This window comes from Crotalus tigris, unplaced genomic scaffold, assembly GCF_016545835.1.
Source record: "Crotalus tigris isolate CLP2741 ecotype Arizona unplaced genomic scaffold, ASM1654583v1 scf7180000018366.374532, whole genome shotgun sequence".
NCBI lineage: Eukaryota > Metazoa > Chordata > Lepidosauria > Squamata > Viperidae > Crotalus > Crotalus tigris.
Genome location: NW_024096967.1, coordinates 351,831 through 374,532, shown reverse-complemented (window position 1 = coordinate 374,532; position 22,702 = coordinate 351,831). Strand labels below are relative to the sequence as shown.

The following is a 22,702-nucleotide window of genomic DNA, read 5'->3' as shown; positions in this document are numbered from 1 at the left end:
GGCTTGGGCTTGGGCTGGGGCTTGGGCTGGGGCTTGGGCTTGGGCTTGGGCTTGGGCTTGGGCTTGGGCTTGGGCTTGGGCTTGGGCTTGGGCTTGGGCTTGGGCTTGGGCTTGGGCTTCGGCTTGGGCTTGGGCTTGGGCTTGGGCTTGGGCTTGGGCTTGGGCTTGGGCTTGGGCTTGGGCTTGGGCTTGGGCTTGGGCTTGGGCTTGGTCTTGGGCTTGGGCTTGGGCTTGGGCTTGGGCTTGGGCTTGGGCTTGGGCTTGGGCTTGGGCTTGGGCTTGGGCTTGGGCTTGGGCTTGGGCTTGGGCTTGGGACGGTGGGACGGTGGGACGGTGGGACGGTGGGACGGTGGGACGGTGGGACGGTGGGACGATGGGAGGGCTTGGGCTTGGGATGGTGGGATGGTGGGACGGTGGGACGGTGGGATGATGGGAGGGCTTGGGCTTGGGATGGTGGGATGGTGGGAGGGCTTGGGCTTGGGATGGTGGGAGGGCTTGGGCTTGGGATGGTGGGATGGTGGGAGGGCTTGGGCTTGGGATGGTGGGATGGTGGGAGGGCTTGGGCTTGGGATGGTGGGAGGGCTTGGGCTTGGGATGGTGGGATGATGGGAGGGCTTGGGCTTGGGATGGTGGGATGGTGGGAGGGCTTGGGCTTGGGATGGTGGGATGATGGGAGGGCTTGGGCTTGGGATGGTGGGATGGTGGGATGTGCCTTACCTCCAGCATTTCTTACCTGTTGGTTGCCTCGCATTGCCACCATGCCATGTAAAAAAAGAACTACAATCTATACAAATTACCTTCCCTTAAATAGTCCACCATTAAAAAAAGACCTCTGCATTTTCAGATGCCACAACTTCAAAGTTACAAAGTTACAAAGTTACAAAGTTACACAGTTACAAGCCCAAGCCCAAGCCCAAAGTTCTCCCTCCCTCCCGTTGCGTTGCCGTGCCCAAGATAGGACAGGCTAGGTTGGTCAGTTTGGGGGCAAAGTCATCAGAATGCAGCCTTACGTCGACCTTACTCTTTTCTAAGTAGAAAATTTGCAAAAGACCCTTTTTCCCGTGCCAGGGCGACGTAATGCTGTAGCCAGAAGCAGCTTGGCACGCAGGCTTTGCAATAGGCTTTATGTAGGGACCAGATGCCCTGGTCCCTGCACCGTTCCAGGCTGAGTGTTGAAATCAGAACTTTGATTGAAGAATCAGTCAGAGGCCAACATAACCAGCCCTGGGAGCCTGGGAACCAGCATTAACGTTTGTAAAGTGAGGCTTACCTATAGTGTATAGCCTTACAATTGCACACCAAGTGTATTTATCTTCCAGGATCACAACAAAGAATATAATAATAATAATAACATTGAAAACACCTTGGAGGTCATCTGGTCCAACCCCCTGCTCAGGCAGGAAACCTTATACCATTTTGGACAAATGGCTGTCCAGTCTCTTCTTAAAAACTTCCAGTGTTGGAGCATTTACAGCTTCTGGAGGTAGGTGGTTCCACTGGCCAATTGTTCTCACTGTCAGGAAGTTTCTCCTTAGTTCTAGTTTGCCTCTCTCCTTGATGAGTTTCCATCGTTGCTTCTTATCCTGCCTTCAGGGGCTTTGGAGAACAGCTTGACTGCCTCTTCTTTGGGGCAACCCCTGAGATCTTGGAAGACTGTTTTAATGTCGCCCCCCCCCAATCCTTCTCTTCTTTAAACCGTTCCTCATATGTTTTAGCCTCCAGTCCCCTAATCATCTTTGTTGCTCTTCTCCCTCCCTTGCCTTCGTGCCGTGCCGTGCAAAAAAAGAACTATAAATTATACAAATTAGCTTCTCTTAAATATTTCACTATTAAAAAAAATCTTCTGCATTTTCATATGCCACAACTTGAAACTCACAAAAGCACTCTCCATCTCCCTCCCTTCCTCCCCCCTCCGCATGTCTTACATCCAGCTGATATTGCATTTCTTGCCTGTTGGTTGCCTTGCGTTGCCTTCGTGCCGTGTCGGGTAAAAAAAGAACTACAAACTATAGAAATTAGCTTCTCTTAAATATTCCGTTTTCAGATCCCACAACTTCAAACTCACAAAAGCACTCTCCATTTCCCCCCCTTCCTCCCCCCCAGACTGCATTTCTTGTCTGTTGGTTGCCTTGCGTTGCCTTCGTGCCGTGCGGTGCAAAAAAAGAACTATAAATTATACAAATTAGCTTCTCTTAAATATTCCACCATTAAAAAAAAACTTCTGCATTTTCATATCCCACAACTTGAAACTCACAAAAGCACTCTTCATTTCCTCCCTTCCTCCCCCCTCCGCATGTCTTACGTCCAGCTGATATTGCATTTCTTGCCTGTTGGTTGCCTTGCGTTGCCTTCGTGCCGTGCGGTGTAAAAAAAGAACTACAAACTATAGAAATTAGCTTCTCTTAAATATTCCGTTTTCAGATCCCACAACTTCAAACTCACAAAAGCACTCTCCATTTCCCCCCCTTCCTCCCCCCCAGACTGCATTTCTTGTCTGTTGGTTGCCTTGCGTTGCCTTCGTGCCGTGCGGTGCAAAAAAAGAACTATAAATTATACAAATTAGCTTCTCTTAAATATTCCACCATTAAAAAAAAACTTCTGCATTTTCATATCCCACAACTTGAAACTCACAAAAGCACTCTTCATTTCCCTCCCTTACTCCCCCCTCCGCATGTCTTACGTCCAGCTGATATTGCATTTCTTGCCTGTTGGTTGCCTTGCGTTGCCTTCGTGCCGTGCCGTGCCGTGCCGTGTAAAAAAAGAACTACAAACTATAGAAATTAGCTTCTCTTAAATATTCCGTTTTCAGATCCCACAACTTCAAGCGCACAAAAGCACTCTCCATTTCCCCCCCTTCCTCCCCTCCCAGACTGCATTTCTTGTCTGTTGGTTGCCTTGCCTTGCCTTCGTGCCGTGCGGTGCAAAAAAAGAACTATAAATTATACAAATTAGCTTCTCTTAAATATTCCACCATTAAAAAAAAACTTCTGCATTTTCGTATCCCACAACTTGAAACTCACAAAAGCACTCTCCATCTCCCTCCCTTCCTCCCCCCTCCGCATGTCTTACGTCCAGCTGATATTGCATTTCTTGCCTGTTGGTTGCCTTGCGTTGCCTTCGTGCCGTGCCGTGCCGTGTAACAAAAGAACTACAAAGTGTAGAAATTAGCTTCTCTTAAAAATTCCGTTTTCAGATCCCATAACTTCAAACTCACAAAAGCACTCTCCATTTCCCCCCTTTCCTCCCCCCCAGACTGCATTTCTTGTCTGTTGGTTGCCTTGCCTTGCCTTCGTGCCGTGCGGTGCAAAAAAAGAACTATAAATTATACAAATTAGCTTCTCTTAAATATTCCACCATTAAAAAAAAATTTCTGCATTTTCAGATCCCACAACTTCAAACGCACAAAAGCACTCTCCATTTCCCCCCCTTCCTCCCCCCCCAGACTGCATTTCTTGTCTGTTAGTTGCCTTGCCTTGCCTTCGTGCCGTGCGGTGCAAAAAAAGTACTATACAAATTACCTTCCCTTAAATATTCCACCATTAAAAAAAGACTTCTGCATTTTCAGATCCCACAACGTCAAACTCACAAAAGCACTCTCCATCTCCCTCCCTTCCTCCCCCCCCCCAGTGCCTTACCTCCAGCCGATACTGCATTTCTTGCCTGTTGGCTGCGTTTCGTTGCGTTGCCCAGCGTTGCGTTGCCCAGCGTTGCGTTGCCCAGCGTTGCGTTGCCACCAGTTGTACATCGCCTCACAAGCTGCCGGCTTCCTTGCCGGCTTGCTTGCCTAATTATATACCTAAGGCTGTTGCTGTCTCCGCCCCCTCCTACTACGCTTGCCTGAGCAGGGCTGCTACTACCTGCCCCAGGTGGTATGCATACCCACCGGTTAATCATAATAGAGTGACGGGAGGCCCGGGGGCTGCAGAACAGGTATGGAAGCAGGAAACCCGTTTCTCAAAGCCTTAAACCGAGTTAAAAAGGTCGATGATGGCCTCGGTGCTAATGGTACGGGACAGAAAACTTCGCCCACCTGTGGTCAAGGCAGGAACAGCAGCCCCACGAGGAAATAAACGTTACCCCAAAGAGGGCAAAAAAAGCCAGGGTTACCCAAGATAGGACAGGCTGTGTGGATCAAAGTCATCAGAATGCAAATTTTCTTAACTAGAACAATTGCAAAGAGCCTTTTTGCCTACACCTGTGCCTGCTTTGCAGGCCCAGGGCCTCCCGTTGTTCTATTAATACAAATAACAGGGCTTCTCATAATAAAGATGCAGAATAATAACCTTAAAATCCCATTGTATGCAGCCTTACTCTTTTCTAACCCCCAAAGTGGGCCAAAAGTCTGGCCCTAATATTTCCTTAGCCCAAAGAGGGCAAAAAAGTCAGGCTTTCCCAAGATAGGACAGGCTAGGTTGGTCAGTTTGGGGGCAAAGTCATCAGAATGCAGCCTTACATCGTCCTTACTCTTTTCTAACTAGAAAATGTGCAAAGAGCCTTTTTCCCTGGCAGCGTGCCAGGGCAACGTAGTGCTATAGCCAGAACCAGCTGGGGATGCAGGCTTTGCAATAGGCTTTATGTAGGGACCGGATGCCCTGGTCCCTGCATGGTTCCAGGTTGAGTGTTGAAATCAGAACTTTGATTGAAGAATCAGTCAGAGGCCAACATAACCAGCCCTGGGAGCCTGGGAACCAGGATTAATGGTCATAAAGTGAGGCTTACCTATAGTGTATAGTTTTATGATTGCATACCAAGTGTATTTAACTTCCATGATCACAACAAAGAAGAGAGTTTTTTTTAAAAGTTTTTGTTTTAATTAGTGTCATACTTGGCACAGTGCCAAGGGGACGACATCATCTTTTTATTTCTGGGGCAAGCCTTGGCACAGTGCCAAAATGATGTAATGCTACATTCCAATGACATCATTCCCAAAGGGGAAGACATCATTTTGGCACTGTGCCAAGGCTTTCCTCAGAAATAAAAAGATGTCGTTGCCTTTAGAGAAAGATAGAGAAGGAAGGAAGAAAGGAAAGAAGGAAAGAAAGAAAGAAAAAAAGGAGGAGGGAAAGAAAGAAAAAAAGAAAGGAGGAGGGAAAGAAAGAAAAGAAAGAAAAAGAAAGATAGAATGAAAGAAAGGGGAAGAAGGAAAGAAAGAATGAAAAAGCAAGAAAACAAAAAGAGAAGGAAGGAAACAAGGAAAGAAAGAGAGAAAGAAAAATAAGGAAAGAGAAAGAGAAAAAGAGAGAAAGAAAAAGATAGAAAGAGAAAGAGAAAGAAAGAAAGAAAGGAGAAGGAAAGAGAGGGAGGGAAAGGAAGAAAAAGAAAGAAAAAAGATAGAATGAAAGAAAGGGGAAGAAGGAAGGAAAGAATGAAAAAGCAAGGAAAGAAAAAGAGAAGGGAAACAAGGAAAGAAAGAGAGAAAGAAAAATAAGGAAAGACTAAGAAAGAAAAAGAAAGAAAGAAAGAAAGAAAGAAAGAAAGAAAGAAAGAAAGAGAAAGAAAGAAAAAAGGGGGAGGAGAGAAAGAAAGAAAGAAAGAAAGAAAGAAAGAAAGAAAGAAAGAAAGAAAGAAAGAAAGATAGATAGAATGCTTGCCCCAGAAATAAAAAGATGATGTCGTCCCCTTTAGAGGCGATGTCATTGGAATGTAGCATTACGTCATTTTGGCACGGTGCCAAGGCTTGCCCCAGAAATAAAAAGATGGCGGAAAAACTCACAATACGTCACTAAACGTCCTATGACATTGCGAGTTTGACACCCCTACTCTAGTTCCTGAACCTTGCAGGTGTCTTTGCTTTACATAACAAAGCTAGGTAGTACATCACTCAGACATCAGAAGGTGTCACCACAATGTGCATGAGATGCCTTACTCCTCTCTTTCCTTGACCCCCATAGTTTGCCTCCATGGTGCTCCCCAAAGTTGGGGGCCTCCCAGCTTTGTAGAGAAACTCCACAGCAAGAGTCCCAAATGGCAACTGGACTTCCTTGATTTCCCCCCCCCCCCTTTGGAAGTGTTTCCCTTCTTGTCCATAAGCATCTTCAGAGCTGAAGAAGCTTCTGGGATGAGAAGCGAGACGTTTTCAAGGAGGAAAAAAAAATGGATATCCAACTCTGGATACGGGCAAAGCCTGTTGCTCCTGAAGCTTTAGCTGTCATGACCTTGAGTTAAGAACGGTTGAATCCCAGGGTCAATTTCTTGATAATAAATGAAATTTGATGCTGGAATTGACGCTTTTGAGAACAGAGATCCGGTGTCTGTTTAAAAGATAAAGAAGGAATTTTTCTGCATAGGCAAGGTTTTTAATCTGGATTTCCCTCGCTGAGCGAACGAAGGTTGCCCAAACAGAACCTCAAGCATCCCTTCAACTCCTTCGTTCCTTTCCTGCAGTGCTTTTTGAGAGGATAATCCTCTCCCTTTCTCCAATTTGTTTAAGGAAGCTTATCTCATCCTCACCTAAAACAAAAAAACAAAACAAAACAAAAAAAAACCCAATCCCTTCTAACAGCTTTAAACTGAGAAATATTCTTGATTAAATTTTGCAGGGGGGGGGGAAATGCATTAGACCCAGAGCTACACACACATATGTATCCCTCGAACAAGCAAGCTATTTCCGAGGAGATGAGTTAAGCGCCAAACGTAAACACTGATCTATTAATGGCACGGTGAGGCAATTTTTAATCATAGACCTTAAGTATTTTTTCTCTCTCTGCTTGCTGTGTTAATAAAAAAAAAAAAACTCCACGTCTTCTATGTGTAGAAGTCTTGGCTTTTTAGGGAGAGATAAAACCTGCGGGTAATTTTTAACTCGAGGAAAAAAGTGTGAAAAAAACATGATGTAACTGTAAGCAGGAAGCTCGGAAGTGAGAAGAGATAATAAAAATAATAATAATTTTTTTTTTAAAAAAAAAGGGGGACAGAGAAGAGAAACAGCGTGGTTTAAATGTTTTGAGCAGGCACACTACCCCTTGCTCTGAGGCTTATATCTGACTATAGAAGGTGATAAATGGGAAGGAATAAATAAATAAATATAATAATAATAGTAATAATAATAATAATAATAATAATAAAGTAGCAACAATGGCGCATTGGAAGATCTGCAAAAAATATCATTTGCCTGTAAGCAAAAACTGGTGGGATCATAAAATAGAGAAAGTCATAGAAAATGATAAAATTAAACTGCTCTGGGACTTCAGAATTCAAACAGACAAGCACCTGCAACATAACACCCCGGACTTAACAATTGTCGATAAGAAAGACAAAAAAGTCTGGATAGCGGACATAGCAGTGCCTGGAGACAGCAGAATAGAGGAGAAAGAACTGGAGAAGATAACAAAATACAAAGACCTATAAATAGAAATAGAAAGACTGTGGCAAAAGCAAGCAAGGGTAGTACCAATAGTAATAGGCTCCTTGGGTGCAATCCCAAAACAACTGGAGCAGCACTTGAACACCATTGGAATTGACAAATTCGCAATTAGTCAATTGCAAAAGGCGGCCTTACTAGGAACTGCTTCCATCCTGCGACAATATCTGTAATACCATCAACTAACCAACCAACAACAACCAACAACCAACCAACAACTAATCAACCAACATTATTTGCCATTAGTCAGTTGCAAAAGGCGGCCTTACTAGGAACTGCTTCCATCCTGTGACGAGATCTGTAATACTATCAAACATCCACATCTGCCTATCCCAGGTCCTGGGTAAGGACTCGATAGGTAGACAAAATGCCAAATCCAGTCTGAACATCTGGCTGACTGTGCGATGATCCATAATAATAATAATAATAATAAAGCTGGAAGGGACCTTGGAGGTCATCAAGTCCAACCCCTTGCTCAGGCAGGTAACCCTATACCATTTCGGACAAATGGCTGTCCAGATTCTTCTTAAAAACTTCCAGCATTGGAATAACCCAACTCGAATTAGTTTTGATTCCAAAAACCGAATAGAATAATTCCTTGTTTGTTTAATTAATCTCTCCCTTTTGCATAATTAAAAAATAAATAAATAAAAAAGCTAACCATTTCAGAAGAAGAGGCCGGAATCAAGTCTATGTTTATTTATTTATTTATTTATTTATGAGACTTATATACCACTTTAAGTGCAAGCACTCTCTAAGCGGTGTACACCAGTAAACAATGTATATATATATATTTACATTGCCCCCAACAATCTGGGTCCTCATTTTACCTACCCCGGAAGGATGGAAGGCTGAGTCAACCTTGAGCCGGTGAGATTTGAACCGCTGACCTGCTGAACACAGTCAGCTAAAGTGGCCTGCAGTACTGCACTCTAACTGCTGCGCCACCTCGTTCTTGGTTTTTGAAGCAAAGGCATGCATTGTTTCGCAGTTTCTTCTCTTACAAACAGGTAGATCTTAATTTTCTAAGCAAATTTTTAAAAATGGGTTAAAGATAAAACTCTTAGTCAAGTTGATCTTGAGCCCTGAGAACAATATGGAACCACTGCCACCTTTGAGAATCTCTCTCTCTCTCTCTCTCTCTCTCTCTCTCTCTCTCTCTCTCTCTCTCTCTCTCTCTCTCTCACAGCCCAGCCCAGCTCAGTTGACTGATATTTGCCCCGTCCAAAGACAAACCAAGTTTGAACCTGTTTTACTTTTGGAGATTAATAAAGATAAGCGAGATGTTGCTACTTATCAAAGTTGAGGAAAAGAGTCCCAACTCCATGACTTGTTCACTGTAAAAGCGTTTTGTTTGACGTTGGCAAAAACAAACCAAGAATAGCAAGTGTGTGGAACGATCTCCCCCAAGGCCACATTCATAGATTATGGTGGTGAAGGGGGAACAATGGAGCTGCAGGAGTTGAGCAAAAAGAGAGACAAGATCTGTAGTAAGGGGTAAACCCAGAGAACTGGACTGGCTTACTCACCTCACAACCTTTGATGCAGTAGATCAAGTCAAGGTATGGATACCACTTCAGTTCTCCCGTGCAGACAACTCTCTAGAAGGTGGAAGGGAAGAAAGAACATATTGAGCGATGAGGAACATCAACCTCCAGCAAAGGAGCAACTTTTCTGGACCCACATCTAAATCTCCAGATGGTCCTTCCCTTGAAAATCAAATGTAGTCCCCCTTGTAGGTTTGGTGTGTTTCACGACCTGGCATCTCTCCAAGTAGTTAAAAGAACTGTCAGACACCCAACAGTTGCAATAACAGAAAGCGCGAGATTAAAATAATATTTAAGGTTCCATCATGGTTGATATTTCATTCGCGTGAGGGAGAGGAGCCTCTGTGGTGGAAAAGAGAGGCAGGCAAAAAAAAAAAAAAAAGGAGAAATTTTGGTAATGAGGTCAAGGTTTTTCCCGTTCCTACTATTAGCACAAAGGAGGGTTTTCTTAAAGTGGTCAACTACGTACATAAATACTTTAGGAATAGGCTGGTGGATATTTATGTACGTAGATGACCTCTCTAAGAAAAAAAGTGTAGGAAATATTAAGCTAAAGAAACACATGAAGAACGGTTGCAGGAATTCGGTAGGTCTAGTTTAACGAAGAGAAGGATGAGGGGGGACATGATAGCTGTCTTCCAATATCTCAGGGGCTGCCCCAAAGAAGAGGGAGTCAAGCTATTCTCCAAAGCACCTGAAGGGCAGGACAAGAAGCAATGGGTGGAAACTAATCAAGGAGAGAAGCAACCTAGAACCAAGGAGACATTTTCTGATAGAATAATTGACCAGTGGAACTGCTTGCCTCCAGAGGTTATGAGTGCTCCATCATTGGAGGTTTTTAAGAAGAGATTGGACAGCCATTTGTCTGAATTGGTATAGGGCAGGGGTCTTCAAACTTGGCCTGTTCAGGACTTGTGGATGTCAACTCTCAGAATTCCTCAGCCAGGCACGCTGGGCTGAGGAATTCTGGGAGTTGACTTCCACAAGTCCTAAAAGGGCCAAGTTTGAAGACCCCTGGCAAAGGGTCTCTTGCTTGAGCAAGAGGTTGGACTAGAAGACTTCCAAGGTCCCTTCCAGTTCTGTTATTCTGAAGACTTGAGATAGGGAAAGGAGCTGTAGCTAAAACTAATTTACATATTATTATTATGGATCATCGCACAGTCAGCCAGATGTTCAGACTGGATTTGGCATTTTGTCTACCTATCGAGTCCTTACCCAGGACCTGGGATAGGCAGATGTGGATGTTTGATGGTATTACAGGTATCGTCGCAGGATGGAAGCAGTTCCTAGTAAGGCCGCCTTTTGCAATTGACTAATAGCGAATTTGTCAATGCCAATGGTGTTCAAGTGGTGCTCCAGTTGTTTTGGGATTGTACCCAAGGCGCCTATGACTATTGGTACTACCCTTGCTTGCTTTTGCCACAGTCTTTCTATTTCTATTTGTAGGTCTTTGTATTTTGTTATCTTCTCCAGTTCTTTCTCATCTATTCTGCGGTCTCCAGGCACTGCCACGTCCACTATCCAGATTTTTTTGTCTTTCTTATCGACAATTGTTAAGTCTGGGGTGTTATGTTGCAGGTGCTTGTCTGTTTGAATTCTGAAGTCCCAGAGCAGTTTAATTTTATCATTTTCTATGACTTTCTCTATTTTATGATCCCACCAGTTTTTGCTTACAGGCAAGTGATATTTTTTGCAGATCTTCCAATGCACCATTGTTGCTACTTTGTCATGCCGCTGCTTGTATTATTATTATTATTATTATTATTATTTTCCTGCATGCTACCTTTCCCAAATTATTACACCGATACTTTTGGGTGTTTGCCATCGCTGCAATCTCTTGGTGAATATTATGGGCCACATCGATCTCCTTCCAGAAGGATGCAAAGAAACAGTTCTATTAAGCTTTTTAATTACACCTCACCAGAGTACCACTTATTTTCCCCCCACGAAGAAAGCCTGCCCTGCTTTTCCATGAAAGATGCAGAGATCTTTACAAACGGAGAGGACAGGGGACAACCAGGAGCCATAATTTATCTTTCCCTGTCTTTATTTGAGGTCTAACACTGCTGGAAAACCTCGGGGTGTGTGTGGTTTTTTTTTTTTAGTGGTGCTCATTTAGCCCGCTTGTGTGGGACTGTTGATCTTTCCACAGCGCGGGGGTTTTTTCCATATGACTCAGGGTCCAAAACTGTTCCACCTGTCTTAAAACAGGTCTGGTTTGTGTGAAGGCAGCCTGGATAAAGATGGTCAGTGGTGGGGTAAGCGGTGAAGGGCACAGTTTTGTCAATCCCAAGGTGGAGGGGCCTCGTGGAAACTAGATTAGCACTGATGATATTATCTAGTTTGGGTCATGAAACGTCTGCAAGAAGCTCAGAGAGCATCAGGAATCCCCCATTTCAACCCTGAGTTACAAATATTCTCTTTTATAAGTATCCAATTATTTTTTTCCTTGACCATCAGCTCCTCCAGATAGCTTATGATAAACTTTCAGCTTCTCTCCATTATGACTCATGTCGCCACGATTGCAGATAAATAAAGATCTTTTTTTAGCCGTACCAACCCCTTCCATGTTGGGTGCCTCCTCTGAGACATCCTCTCTCCCTTCTCCCTTCGCTTCTTTCTTGCCATTGTCTAAGTGTCTTGGCTAAGCCGACATCTCCTGAACAACCATGGGTTGTGGCGATGGTGGCCTCAGAAGCGGCAGTCTGTAGACTCATGGGGTTTGCCCGGACAAATAGAACCGATCATTGTCTGGACAAACAAGGTCAAGAACAACAAGGGCAACTGAGGTCAAAGAACACCACAAGCCACAGGGACACTGCAGGGTGTGGCTTGTACACAAACACCTCGTGCCTTTCAGCAAAGTGGGTCCCCATCCTGTAATTTTATCCAGCAGCATCGAACGAGGCTCTTCTTAACAGCTTGAGCAATCAAATTCATTGTCACGTCGCCTAACCTTTCTGTAGCTTCAGCAAAGTTCTTGTAATAAAATCTATTCTTTTTTTTTCTTTTTTCTTTTGGTGTTCTGGATGAAATCATCCTCTCCCTGGTTTCCCCCTCCTTCCAAACCCTGTCTGCTTTCCCTTTCTTTCTTTTTTTTTTTCTCCTTCTTTTTTATTGCCAGTTATTTTTTTTTCCCCTCCCAGCTATCTAATGAGACCTCCAGGGACACGCAGGTATAAAACCTGTTATGGTTCCTTCTAAAAGCAAGCATCAATAAAGGACTGAGGCAGGTGACTGGAGAGGGAGGGAGGGAGGGAGCGAGGGAAAGAAGGAAGGAAGGAAGGAAGGAAGGAGAAAAGGGAAAGGAAAGGGCGGAAAACATGAAGGGATAAAGGAAGGTGAGGAAGAGATGGAGAGAGGAAGAGAAGGGAAGGGGAAGAAAGGAAGGAAGGGAGGGAAGAGGGAGAGAAAGAGAAAGAGCTGAATGGATCAAGGGATGAAAGAAGGGAGGAAGGGAGGGAAGGAAGGAGGAGGGAAGAGAGAAAGAGAAAGGAGGAAAGGGAATGAAAGGGGAAGGAGGGAGGGAAGGAAGGAAGTAAAAAAGGGAAAGGAAAAAGGGGAAAGAGACGAAGGGAGGAAGGAAAGGGAGGGAGGGAGGAAGAGATGGAAAGAGGAAGAGAAGGGGAAGGAAGGAGGGGAGGGAAGGGGAAGAGAAAGAGAGAAAGAGCTGCTGAAGGCATCAAGGGAGGAATGAAGGGAGGGAGGAAGGTAGGGAAGGAAGGAAGGAGGAGGAGGGAAGGAAGAGAAAAGGAGAAAGAAGGGAAGGGGAAAGGGAAAGGAATAAAAGGGTAAGGAGGGAGGGAAGGAAGGAAGGAAGTAAAAAAGGGAAAGGAAAAGGGGAAAGATGAAGGGAGGAAGGAAGGGGAGGGAGGGAGGAAAAGATGGAGAGGAAGGAAGGAAGGAAGGAAGGGCGGGAGGGAGGAAGTGAAGGAGAAGAGGGAAAGAGATGAAGCAATAAAAGGATGAAGGAAGCGGAGGGAGGAGGGGAGAGAAGAAAGGACTTACTGCATTAAAAAGCAGTGAACCCACCGATGGGAACCACACTTTTATCTCTATTTTGGCCAACCCATCTCTGTCCTTTGATTGGACTCTTACCTTCACTCGTGGGGGCTTCATCCAGTGTTGGATGTCCTGCAACGTTTCGTTGGCACTTAACAGGATGGGCTCCGTATGATGTTCTGGGCATAAGATGGTGCATTCAGCTCCTTGAAATGATAAAAAGTATGAGATGAAAGCAATGCATTAATATCTCAACTAGGATTAATCTATCTATCTATCTATCTATCTATCTATCTATCTATCTATCTATCTATCTATCTATCTATCTATTAGCTGGGCCATACAACGCTGGCTCTTGCACACGCCTCGAGGCTGATATTTCGACAGCATCTATTCTGCAAGCTGCCTACTATTTTAATTGCCCCCTCCCCCCAATGTTGTTATTGTGGATACATAAAATAGGCAGTTTGTAGCCTCCAGTTACAGATTTCCACCCAGCAGTCAAACCTGTTGGTAGCTCAAAAGGCAGAGCTGTTAATACAGAAGTAGTAGAGCTAACAGATCGATTTGCCTGCTTCTATCATTCAGGAGGTGACTCTATGCGCAGGCTAAATTGGGAAGAAGGCAAAATCCTGGATATAAGTGGGTTAGGAAAAAGGACACCAACAGGAAGAATTAAATTCTCTAAGGTAGGTCTAACTTGAGGGATTAAGTCTGCCAGATTCACAGGTGGCCTGTCTCCACAGAGAACATGGAACACAAACATTTGTTGATACAGAATCAGAACCAGAATAACAGAGTTGGAAGGGACCTTGTAGGTCATCTAGTCCAACCCTCCACCCAAGCAGAGACAATGGTGTCAGCAGTAGGATTATTCTGCAGGAATCTGAACCAACCTCAGGACTCCATCCACCAAGAGCAGCTTCACTTGAAGACAGAGGGACCTAGAGGTCAACTGGATAATATCTAACTTCCAGGATCTCAGGGGCTGCCCCAAAGAAGAGGGAGTCAAGCTATTCTCCAAAGCCCCTGAAGGCAGGACAAGAAGCAACGGATGGAAACTAATCAAGGAGAGAAGCAAACTAGAACTAAGGAGGAGTTTCCTGACAGTGAGAACAATTAACCAGTGGAACAACCTGCCTCCAGAAGTTGTGAATGCTCCAACACTGGAAGTTTTCAAGAAGAGACTGGACAGCCATTTGTCTCAAATGGTATAGGGTTTCCTGCTTGAGAAGGGGGTTGGACTAGAAGACCTCCAAGGTCCCTTCCAACTCTGTTATTCTGTTAATACTTATCTGGCTCCCAGATGTTAGCCTGAATAGAGCAACCTCAAAACATGGCATTCTAAATTCAAAACAAAAATCCAGAAGTAAGTTGGATGCTATCTAGGAATTAGCAAGCATCATTTGCAAGAAAGTGTGGGCTAGATCTACTTAATTGCTGCAAGCAATGCATGGAGGAGGAGGAGGAGGAGGAGGAGGAGGAGGAGGAGGAGGAGGAGGAGGAGGAGGAGACTGACCCAGGAGTTAAAGCATTTCGGTTTCTAACAATCCACCCAGAGTCACCTTGTAGGAAAGTTGGAGGGCAAAGAAATTTCATAAATGAGTAAAATAATTAAACAGTTTGATGGAAGACTCAGATCCATCCATTCTTCCCAGTGAAAATTACTTCTTCTTTAGGACCTTTAATATATATATTAAAATCACTTTTAGAAAGGGGCTCTTGTTCATTTCCAAGACGTTGTATGCCAACTGGCAAAAAGCTTAATTCTTAATCGGTGAGAAAAGTCAAGGCCCCAGAGGGCAGGACGAGAAACAATGGTTGGAAACTGATCAAGGAGAGAAGCAACCTGGAATTAAGGAGAAACTTTCTGACAATGAGGACAATCAACCAGTGGAACAGCTTGCCACCAGAAATCGTGGGTACTCCATCACTGGAGATTTTTAAGAAGAGACTGGACAGTCACTTGTTTGAGATGGTATAGGTTCTCCCGCTTGAGCGGGTGGGCTGGACTAGAAGACCTCCAAGGTTCCTTCCAGCTCCTATTCTATTCTATTCTATTCTATTCTATTCTATTCTATTCTATTCTATTCTATTCTATTCCATTCCATTCCATTCCATTCCATTCCATTCCATTCCATTCCATTCTATTCTATTCTATTCTATTCTATTCTATTCTATTCTATTCTATTCTATTCTTATTGTATTTCTATTCTATTCTATTCTATTCTATTCTATTCTATTCTATTCTATTCCATTAGAGGCAGTCAATGCAAAGCACCTTTCAAAGAGGCAAAATAACTAGAGTTTCTTCTCTCTGCCTTCCTTTCTCCTCCTTCCACCCCTGAAATGGAAAAGCAGGATTTGTTTTTGTTCTTCATCCTTCCCTCCTTCCTCCCTGGCAAGTCAAATATTCTTTGCAATGTACCAGCAAACCTTGGTGGATATCAAAAAGGTCACCCCCATCTCCAGGGGCAGAATGCATCTTCTGGAGAAAGGGAACTTGGGGCCGTCTTCTGCTCGTTGTTCGCTGGTGCTGCAATTTACACTTCAGGAGAAAAAGCGGCCCTGGAATTGTTTTGATATACAATCCATAATTGGCTTCATTACAGAGCGATGAGCTCATCCCGGTCACATGCCTTTTCCCCTGGGGACAGGTGGGAGCTGGTCCTGGTGTGCTCCACTCTAGCTAGTCTATAATGAAGAGATGGGAGGGGGACCTGGAAGGGGGGGGGGAACCCTGCTTCCCTGACAGTTCGAACAAGGCAAAACCAGGCACAAAAGAGAGATAGGAGGGAAAAAGAACCCACAATCTCGCTTCCTTACGCTGGGCTGTCTCCCCTTGGGTTCACCTTTATTGATAGCCAAGCATCCTGAGCAAGGATGTTCAAAGAAGAAATGTGTTTTCCAGATGGACATGAGCAAGGGAAGAACAGAGCTGGGTCTGCAGACTCAAATTCCTGGCATCTGAAGAAAGGGCTGGGGAAAAAAAAAAAGCCCTGTACATCATGCAAATCCATTGCACAAGAACCTAGATAAGGCACAGATCCATGGACCATCTAGATGATTTGGGGTAAAGATAGCTTTTAAGGTCTGTTGAAGAGAGCATCTCATTCACTATAGCCTAATTAGATTAACAGAATGGCAGAGTTGGAAGGGAGCTTGGAGGTCTTCTAGTCCAACCCGCTGCTCAGGCAGGAAACCCGATGACATTTCAGACAAACGGTTGTCCAATCTCTTCTTAAAAGCCTCCAGTGTTGGAGCATTCACAACTTCTGGAGGCAAGCTGTTCCACTGCTTAATTGTTCTCACTGCCAGGAAATTCCTCCTTAGTTCCAGGTTGCTTCTCTCCTGGATGAGTTTCCATCTGTTGCTTCTTGTCTTGCCTTCTGCAGCTTTCAAAAATAAATTGACCCCCCCTCTTCTTTGGGGCAGCCACTCAAATATTGGAAGACTGCTATCATGTCACTCTAGTCCTTCTTTTCATTAGACTAGTCACTAGACATACCCAATTCCTGCAGCTACTTTGCCCAGAGAAGTAAGCAATGGGAGGAGACCACATAGAATCAAAATAACAGAGCTGGAAGGGACTATCTAATCCAACCCCTGCTAAAATAAAATAGAGTAGAGTAGAGTAGAGTAGAGTGGAGTGGAGTGGAGTGGAGTGGAGTGGAGTGGAGTGGAGTGGAATGGAATGGAATGGAATGGAATAGAATAGAATGGAATAGAATAGAATAGAATAGAATAGAATAGAATAGAATAGAATAGAATAGAATAGAATAGAATAGAATAGAATATGGAATGTAGAATAGAGTATTGTAGAGTAGAGTAGAGTAGAGTAGAGTACAGTAGAATAGAATAGAATAGAATAGAATAACAGAGTTGGAAGGGACCTCAAAGGTCATCTAGTCCAACCCCCTGCTCAGGCAGGAAACCCTAGACCATTTCAGACAAATGGCTGCCCAGTCTCTTCTTAAAAGCCCCCAGTGATGGAGCAACCACAACATCCAGAGGCAAGCTGTTCCACTGATTCATTGTTCTCACTGTCAGGAAAGTTCTCCTCAGTTCTAGATGGACCCTCTCCTTGATTAATTTCCATCCCTCTGGCAGAGTTAGCATCCATCAGCATCATTATAAGTTGCCCGTGGAGGTCACCAAAGACACCAAAGACCCTGTGTCTTTTTCCTGCTCCACCCATGAATGAATCTTCTGGCACCTGAGATCCTGACTTCCCTCTTTTTAAAAAAAAAATAGATTCAGGAGCTGCGGCTGTGGTTTTGAAATTTGGGTAAAAGAAGAGTCTGACTCCACTACCCTTCTTTTGTGCGTCTTAAATGACACAACTAGGGTTCTCCATGGGAACTGAAAGTAGTGTAAATACCTATTTCAGAGCCATCAGGACATTGTAGTTTCAGGCCACCCCTCAACTGGATGGGCGCGGAACACTGCCCTTGCATCTCCGGGCACAGATGAAATGATCCACTCCAGTTGCCATCCTTGCGACAACGAATCGTGTTACTTCCCTGGCCCTGGAAAGAGAAAGAAAGACGGTAGGCCGGAGAACGAAGCTGCACCACAAAAGAGCGGAAAGGAATGGATCCAGGATTCTCGTCCAAGGTCTTAACCGCCACACCACATCCAGGCTGCAGAAACAGGGAAACACCAACGGTGAAATCATCACCGTCGGGCAGAATAAATTGTATTCTCTCCAGTTCAACTGGAAAAAAAAAACTGTTTTTTGTTTTAAATTGGGGGAGTTTGCAACCGGAGGTGGTCAAGGGTTGAACTTGTAATGTTTCGGAGGAATTGTAAGTACTCTGCTACAGGTCGATTGTCCTCCAGTTCAACCAGGGCAGAAGATGGCCCTCGTGTTCCTGGTCAAACGGGCGGGATTAAATCGGGACCTCACCCTGGGTTAATCCGCGTCTTAACTGGTTCAAAGTGCCTACTGTGGGTTTCAGGCAGGTGGTGTAGGACAGGCTTTTCAACCACTGGTACGGGTACCACCTGTGGTACATTGGCACCTGGCAGGTGGTACGCGACCATCCTAGAAAAGGGGTAGCGGAGTCCTCCTCCTCCCCCCATAAGCCCATCTCCCTTCTAGCACTGATGATGCTACCTAGTTGGGTAATGAAATGTCTCCAAGAAAATCACCAAGCTCAGAGAGCATGAAGGACCCCACAGCCACCATCCTCCTCCTCCTCCTCCTCTTCCTCCTCCTCCTCCTCCTCCTCCTCCTCCTCCTCCTCCTTCCCACAAACCCTGTTCGCTTCCAGCACTGATGATGATACCTAGTTTGGGCAATGAAACATCTGCATGAAAACAACAAAAGTCAGATTTCACCAAGGACACCCCCCCCCACTTCAGTCCTGAGCTACAAATATTCTCCTTTAATGTGCCTTAATGGCTAGTCCTTCAGATTCTTGCGAAGAAGCGTGTTAGCAGGCAATACATTTGCATTCATTTGGACGACCTAGGCTTCTGATTTTCCTGTGCTTGACAGGTAAGAAAAGGCGGGGGGGGGGTTTAATCCTTCCTGCCCGGCCATCGCTCAGCAAGACTCACAGGTTGAGAGTCCTCCTCGTTGCACTTAATCTGACACACGCTGTTGAACTGGAAACCGTTGGTGCAATGGTAGAGCCCGTGAAACTTGGAGGGGGGTGGGTCACAGGTCACAGGGATGCACGCCCCTTCCAGCCACGTCCCGTCTTGGGCACACTGAATCTTAAATGTCCTCCTTCGATAGATGCAAAGACAAAAGAGAGAGTGAGAGTGAGTGCATGTGTTGTGTGTTGTGTGTGTGTGTGTGTGTGTGTGTGTGTGTGTGTGTGAGAGAGAGAGAGAGAGAGAGAGAGAGAGAGAGAGAGAGAGAGAGAGAGAGAGATGAATGAGAAAAGGATGGAGGAGAGACCAGAAATAAAATAATCTCAGTTTCTCCCAGTTTCTCTTTCCTGCCTGAGCAAGGGGTTGGACTAGAAGACCTCCCAAGGTCTCTTCCAACTCTTTTATTCTATTCTATTTCTATTCCATCTTCTATTCTATTCTATTCTATTCTATTCTGTTCTATTCTATTCTATTCTATTCTATCTTCTATTCTGTTCTATTCTGTTCTATTCTATTCTATCTTCTATTCTGTTCTGTTCTATTCTATTCTATTCTATTCTATTGTATCTATTCTATTCTATCTTCTATTCTGTTCTATTCTATTCTATCTTCTATTCTATTCTATTCTATCTTCTATTCTCTAAATTCTATTCTATTCTATTCTGTTCTGTTCTCTAAATTCTATTCTATTCTATTCTATTCTATTCTATTCTATTCTATTCTATTCTATTCTATTCTATTCTATTCTATTCTTTGCAACAGCCATAGATGCCTCCAATATTTAGGGACTCTAGAAACAAAAGAAGATTAGAAGGCTAAAACGTAGGAAGAACAGTTGCAGGAATTGGATATGTCTAGATTAAGGAAAAGAAGGATGAGGGGACGACATGACAGCAGTGTTACACTATTTAAGGGGCTGCCATGAAGAAGAAGGGGACAGCCTGTTCTCCAAAGCATCTGAAGACAGGACAAGAAGCAATGGATGGACAGGATCATGAAAGACAGATCCAACTTGGAACTAAGGAGGAATTTTCAGACAATGGGAACAATTAACCAGTGGAACCTGCCTGCCTCCAGAAGTGGTGGGGCGCTCCAATAGCTGGAAGGTTTTTAAGAAGAGATTGCACCACCATTTGTCTGAAATGGTATGAGGGGGCTGGACTAGAAGACCTCCAAGACCCCCTTCCCACTCTTTTATTTGGTTAGGGATCCAGATCACAGACCCTTTCACTCCTTTGGGCTTATTTGCTGTTTATTGGTGAGCCACAAGCGGGAAGCTGCCCATGTTTGCCGAAGGAGATGGACAAACACACTTGGTCCTTTGGGGAAGGGAGGGGAGAACAGAAACAAACAAACGGCATTCAATCAGAATCTTCCGCTGCTTTGGGGCCCCAGGACTATTTTTAATGTGGTGGTGTGGTTCCTCCTCCCCCTCTTCCCTCCCCCCAGTCATAAAAAAAAAGGAGGAGGAGGATAGTGAGAGAACTTTCCCACCGAGGTTCAAAGGGGGCTCCCCAGGATGCCATATCAAAGAAGGGCATTGCCAAAAGGAGGCGGGTGGCCCCAAAGCTGGTTTGTGAATGAAAAGACATAGAAATGCAGAACAGGAGTGAACTTAACTGCGTGTGTCTCTCTGTGTGTGTGTGTGTGTGTGTGTGTGTGTGTATGTGTGTGTGTGTGCCTTTTAAATAAGAAGCAGGTCCAAAATTGTCTCCTTCCCAAAGGAAAGACCATTAAAGGCCATTCCATTTAAGCCCCTCTGAGAAAAAAGAAAGAAAGAAAGAAAGAAGAAATAAAGAAAGAAGAAAGAAAGAGAAAGAAAGAAAGAAAATAGCAAGGGGAAAAAAAAAGAAGCCAGCTGCCCTTTTCTGTAGCAGAGATAAAAAAAAAACAAAAAAGAAAAAAGAAGGGACTGAGCAGCCCTATTTAAGAATCAGAGAATCGGATCCAACCTCCTTCGCTCTCGTTAACACCTCCTCCTGTCTGTGAACGATGGCTTTGCTCACTTCTATAAGCTTTTCTTGCAAACTGCAAAGGCAAGGAATGGAAGGGAGGGGAAGGGGGAAAGACACTTTGTAGAGGGTCCTTCAGCAGCTCCAAGGCAGAGTTAATAGAGTGGGGGGGCGGGGGGGGCTTCATTTATGCCTACCTCAATGGCCAGGAATAAAATCAAGCAAGCAAGCAAGAAAGCAAAATGTGGATGGAGATTCTCAGTCATCTAGGTCAGAGTTGTCCCAAAGGTGCTTTCTCCCCCCTCCCACCCCAAAAAAAGGCAACTGGGCAACTGGGCCAAGGACCCCCTCAGTTACAAATATTCTCCTTTCTTGTTTTGTTTTGTTTTTACTCTTTGAAAATGGAAAGAACTGAAGGAGCTCCTTGAATAAGAAGCAACATGTTTTCGAAGGGAAAAAAAAAAGTCCACTTGCGTTTAAAAGCATCTTTGGGACTAACAAGCAAACAAGGAAACGTCAAACTAGCCCATTGGGAAATGGGTAATGTAGAATGATGTCTCAGCTGCTAACTTGTTCTGGGATGGGGCTATTGCTCAGCTGTCTTTTTGGGAAAACTCCTTCCAACTCTATTATTCCATTCCAATCTATTCTGCATTCTATCCTATCCTATCCTATCCTATCCTATCCTATCCTATTCTATTCCCTTTCCTTCCATTCCATTCCATATTCTGTTCTATTCTATTCTATTCTATTTTCTAACTTCTCTTCTCTTTTCTTCTCTTCTTTTCCCTTCCCTTCCATTCCATTCCATTCCATATTCTTCTCTTCTCTTCTCTTCCATTCCATTCCATATTCTATCCTATCCTATCCTATCCTATCCTATCCTATCCTATCCTATCCTATCCTATTCTATTCTATTCTATTCTATTCTATTCTATTCTATTCTATTCTATTTTCTATCTTCTCTTCTCTTCCCTTTCCTTCCATTCCATTCCATATTCTCTTCTCTTCTCTTCTATTCCATTCCATTCTATTCTATTCCTATTCCTATTTTTGTTGGAAAACCCTGATAGTCTACAGTGGTTTACTGTGTGTCCCAGAGAGCGGCTTACAGAGGAATGCACAGATCAGGGAGGAGATGCCACCTACTTCCTCGCTTTCTGCGAAGGTCCTGGAACATGGTAGCCTGGTCTGCACTTATACTTGCAGAAGGATCCCACTTTGTGTTTTTGGACCCGGCAGCGGCCAGTCTGAAGATCAGCGTTGGGAATCACCGGAGGTGCCCTGCACATCAGCTCACAAAGAGCCTCCGGGAAGGACCACAGGCCGTCTTCCAAGCATGTCAAATTGTTATTGCTTCCTGGGAAAGATGGGAAAACAATGTCATTCAGATGGGTGCAAGCGGTAATAAATACTGCTGTGCCGGAGTAAATAAATCAATAAAAAATGGGCATTTGGTTCAATCCTGCGGAGGGATAGGAAAGAAAGTCTCAGTTTAATTCTCACAGGTGGGATCTAATTTTTCTGAGTTGTTCTGCCTTTCACTGTACAGTCCGCTGACTTCCTGCCGGCCACTTGCTTGTCATCCTGTGCTTTCGGAAGGGAAATGTCTACTCGGGTGGTTTTTTCAGATCAAGAAGCAAGAACTGGAGGGTGATGGAACCTGGATTTTGTGTGTGTGAGACAGATAGAGATAAAGAGATGATAGATAGATAGATAGATAGATAGATAGATAGATAGATAGATAGATAGATAGATAGATAGATACAGACAGAGAGAAAGAAAGAAAGAGAGAGAGAAAGAAAGAGGAAGAAAGAGGAAGAGAGAGAGAGAGAAAGAAAGAGGAAGAGGGAGAGAGAGAGAAAGAAAGAGACAGAGAAAGGGAAAGAAAGAGAGAAAGAGAAAGAGAGAAAGAGAGAAAGAAAGAAAGAAAAAGAGAGGAAGAGAGAGAGGAAGAGAGAGAGAAAGAGAGAGGCAGAAAGAAAGAAAGAAAAAAAGAAAGAAAGAAAGAGAGAGAGAGAGGAAGAGAGAAAGAGAGAGAGAGACACACAGAGAGAGTTTCTGCTATCTTAAAACAATAAAGGAAGCTTTAAAACCATCAAAAGAAGTTCTAAAGCATCCTTGGAAACAAAGTGGGGGGGGATCCAAAACCACCTCCTTTTCAAGGGAAGAAACTGGGCAGGGGGAAAATTAAAAGTAGAGTTTGACACTTATGCTGAGGAAAATGGGGAATCTGA

The 22,702-nt window shown here is 44.2% G+C and overlaps 1 protein-coding gene across 1 annotated transcript in view; it reads right to left on the bottom strand.

Annotated features, from left to right (window-relative positions):
- Positions 1 to 8,196: 8,196 nt before the first annotated feature.
- Positions 8,197 to 22,702, bottom strand: part of PAPPA (pappalysin 1) — a 103,316-nt gene continuing 88,810 nt past the window's right edge. The window contains exons 16-20 of the mRNA XM_039350965.1: positions 21,615 to 21,825; positions 18,475 to 18,646; positions 17,291 to 17,438; positions 13,006 to 13,115; positions 8,197 to 8,961 (exon numbers count right to left, since the gene is read on the bottom strand). Coding sequence (XP_039206899.1) covers positions 8,779 to 8,961; positions 13,006 to 13,115; positions 17,291 to 17,438; positions 18,475 to 18,646; positions 21,615 to 21,825 — 824 coding nt within the window. The 3' untranslated portion in view covers positions 8,197 to 8,778. The remainder of the gene's footprint in view (positions 8,962 to 13,005; positions 13,116 to 17,290; positions 17,439 to 18,474; positions 18,647 to 21,614; positions 21,826 to 22,702) is intronic.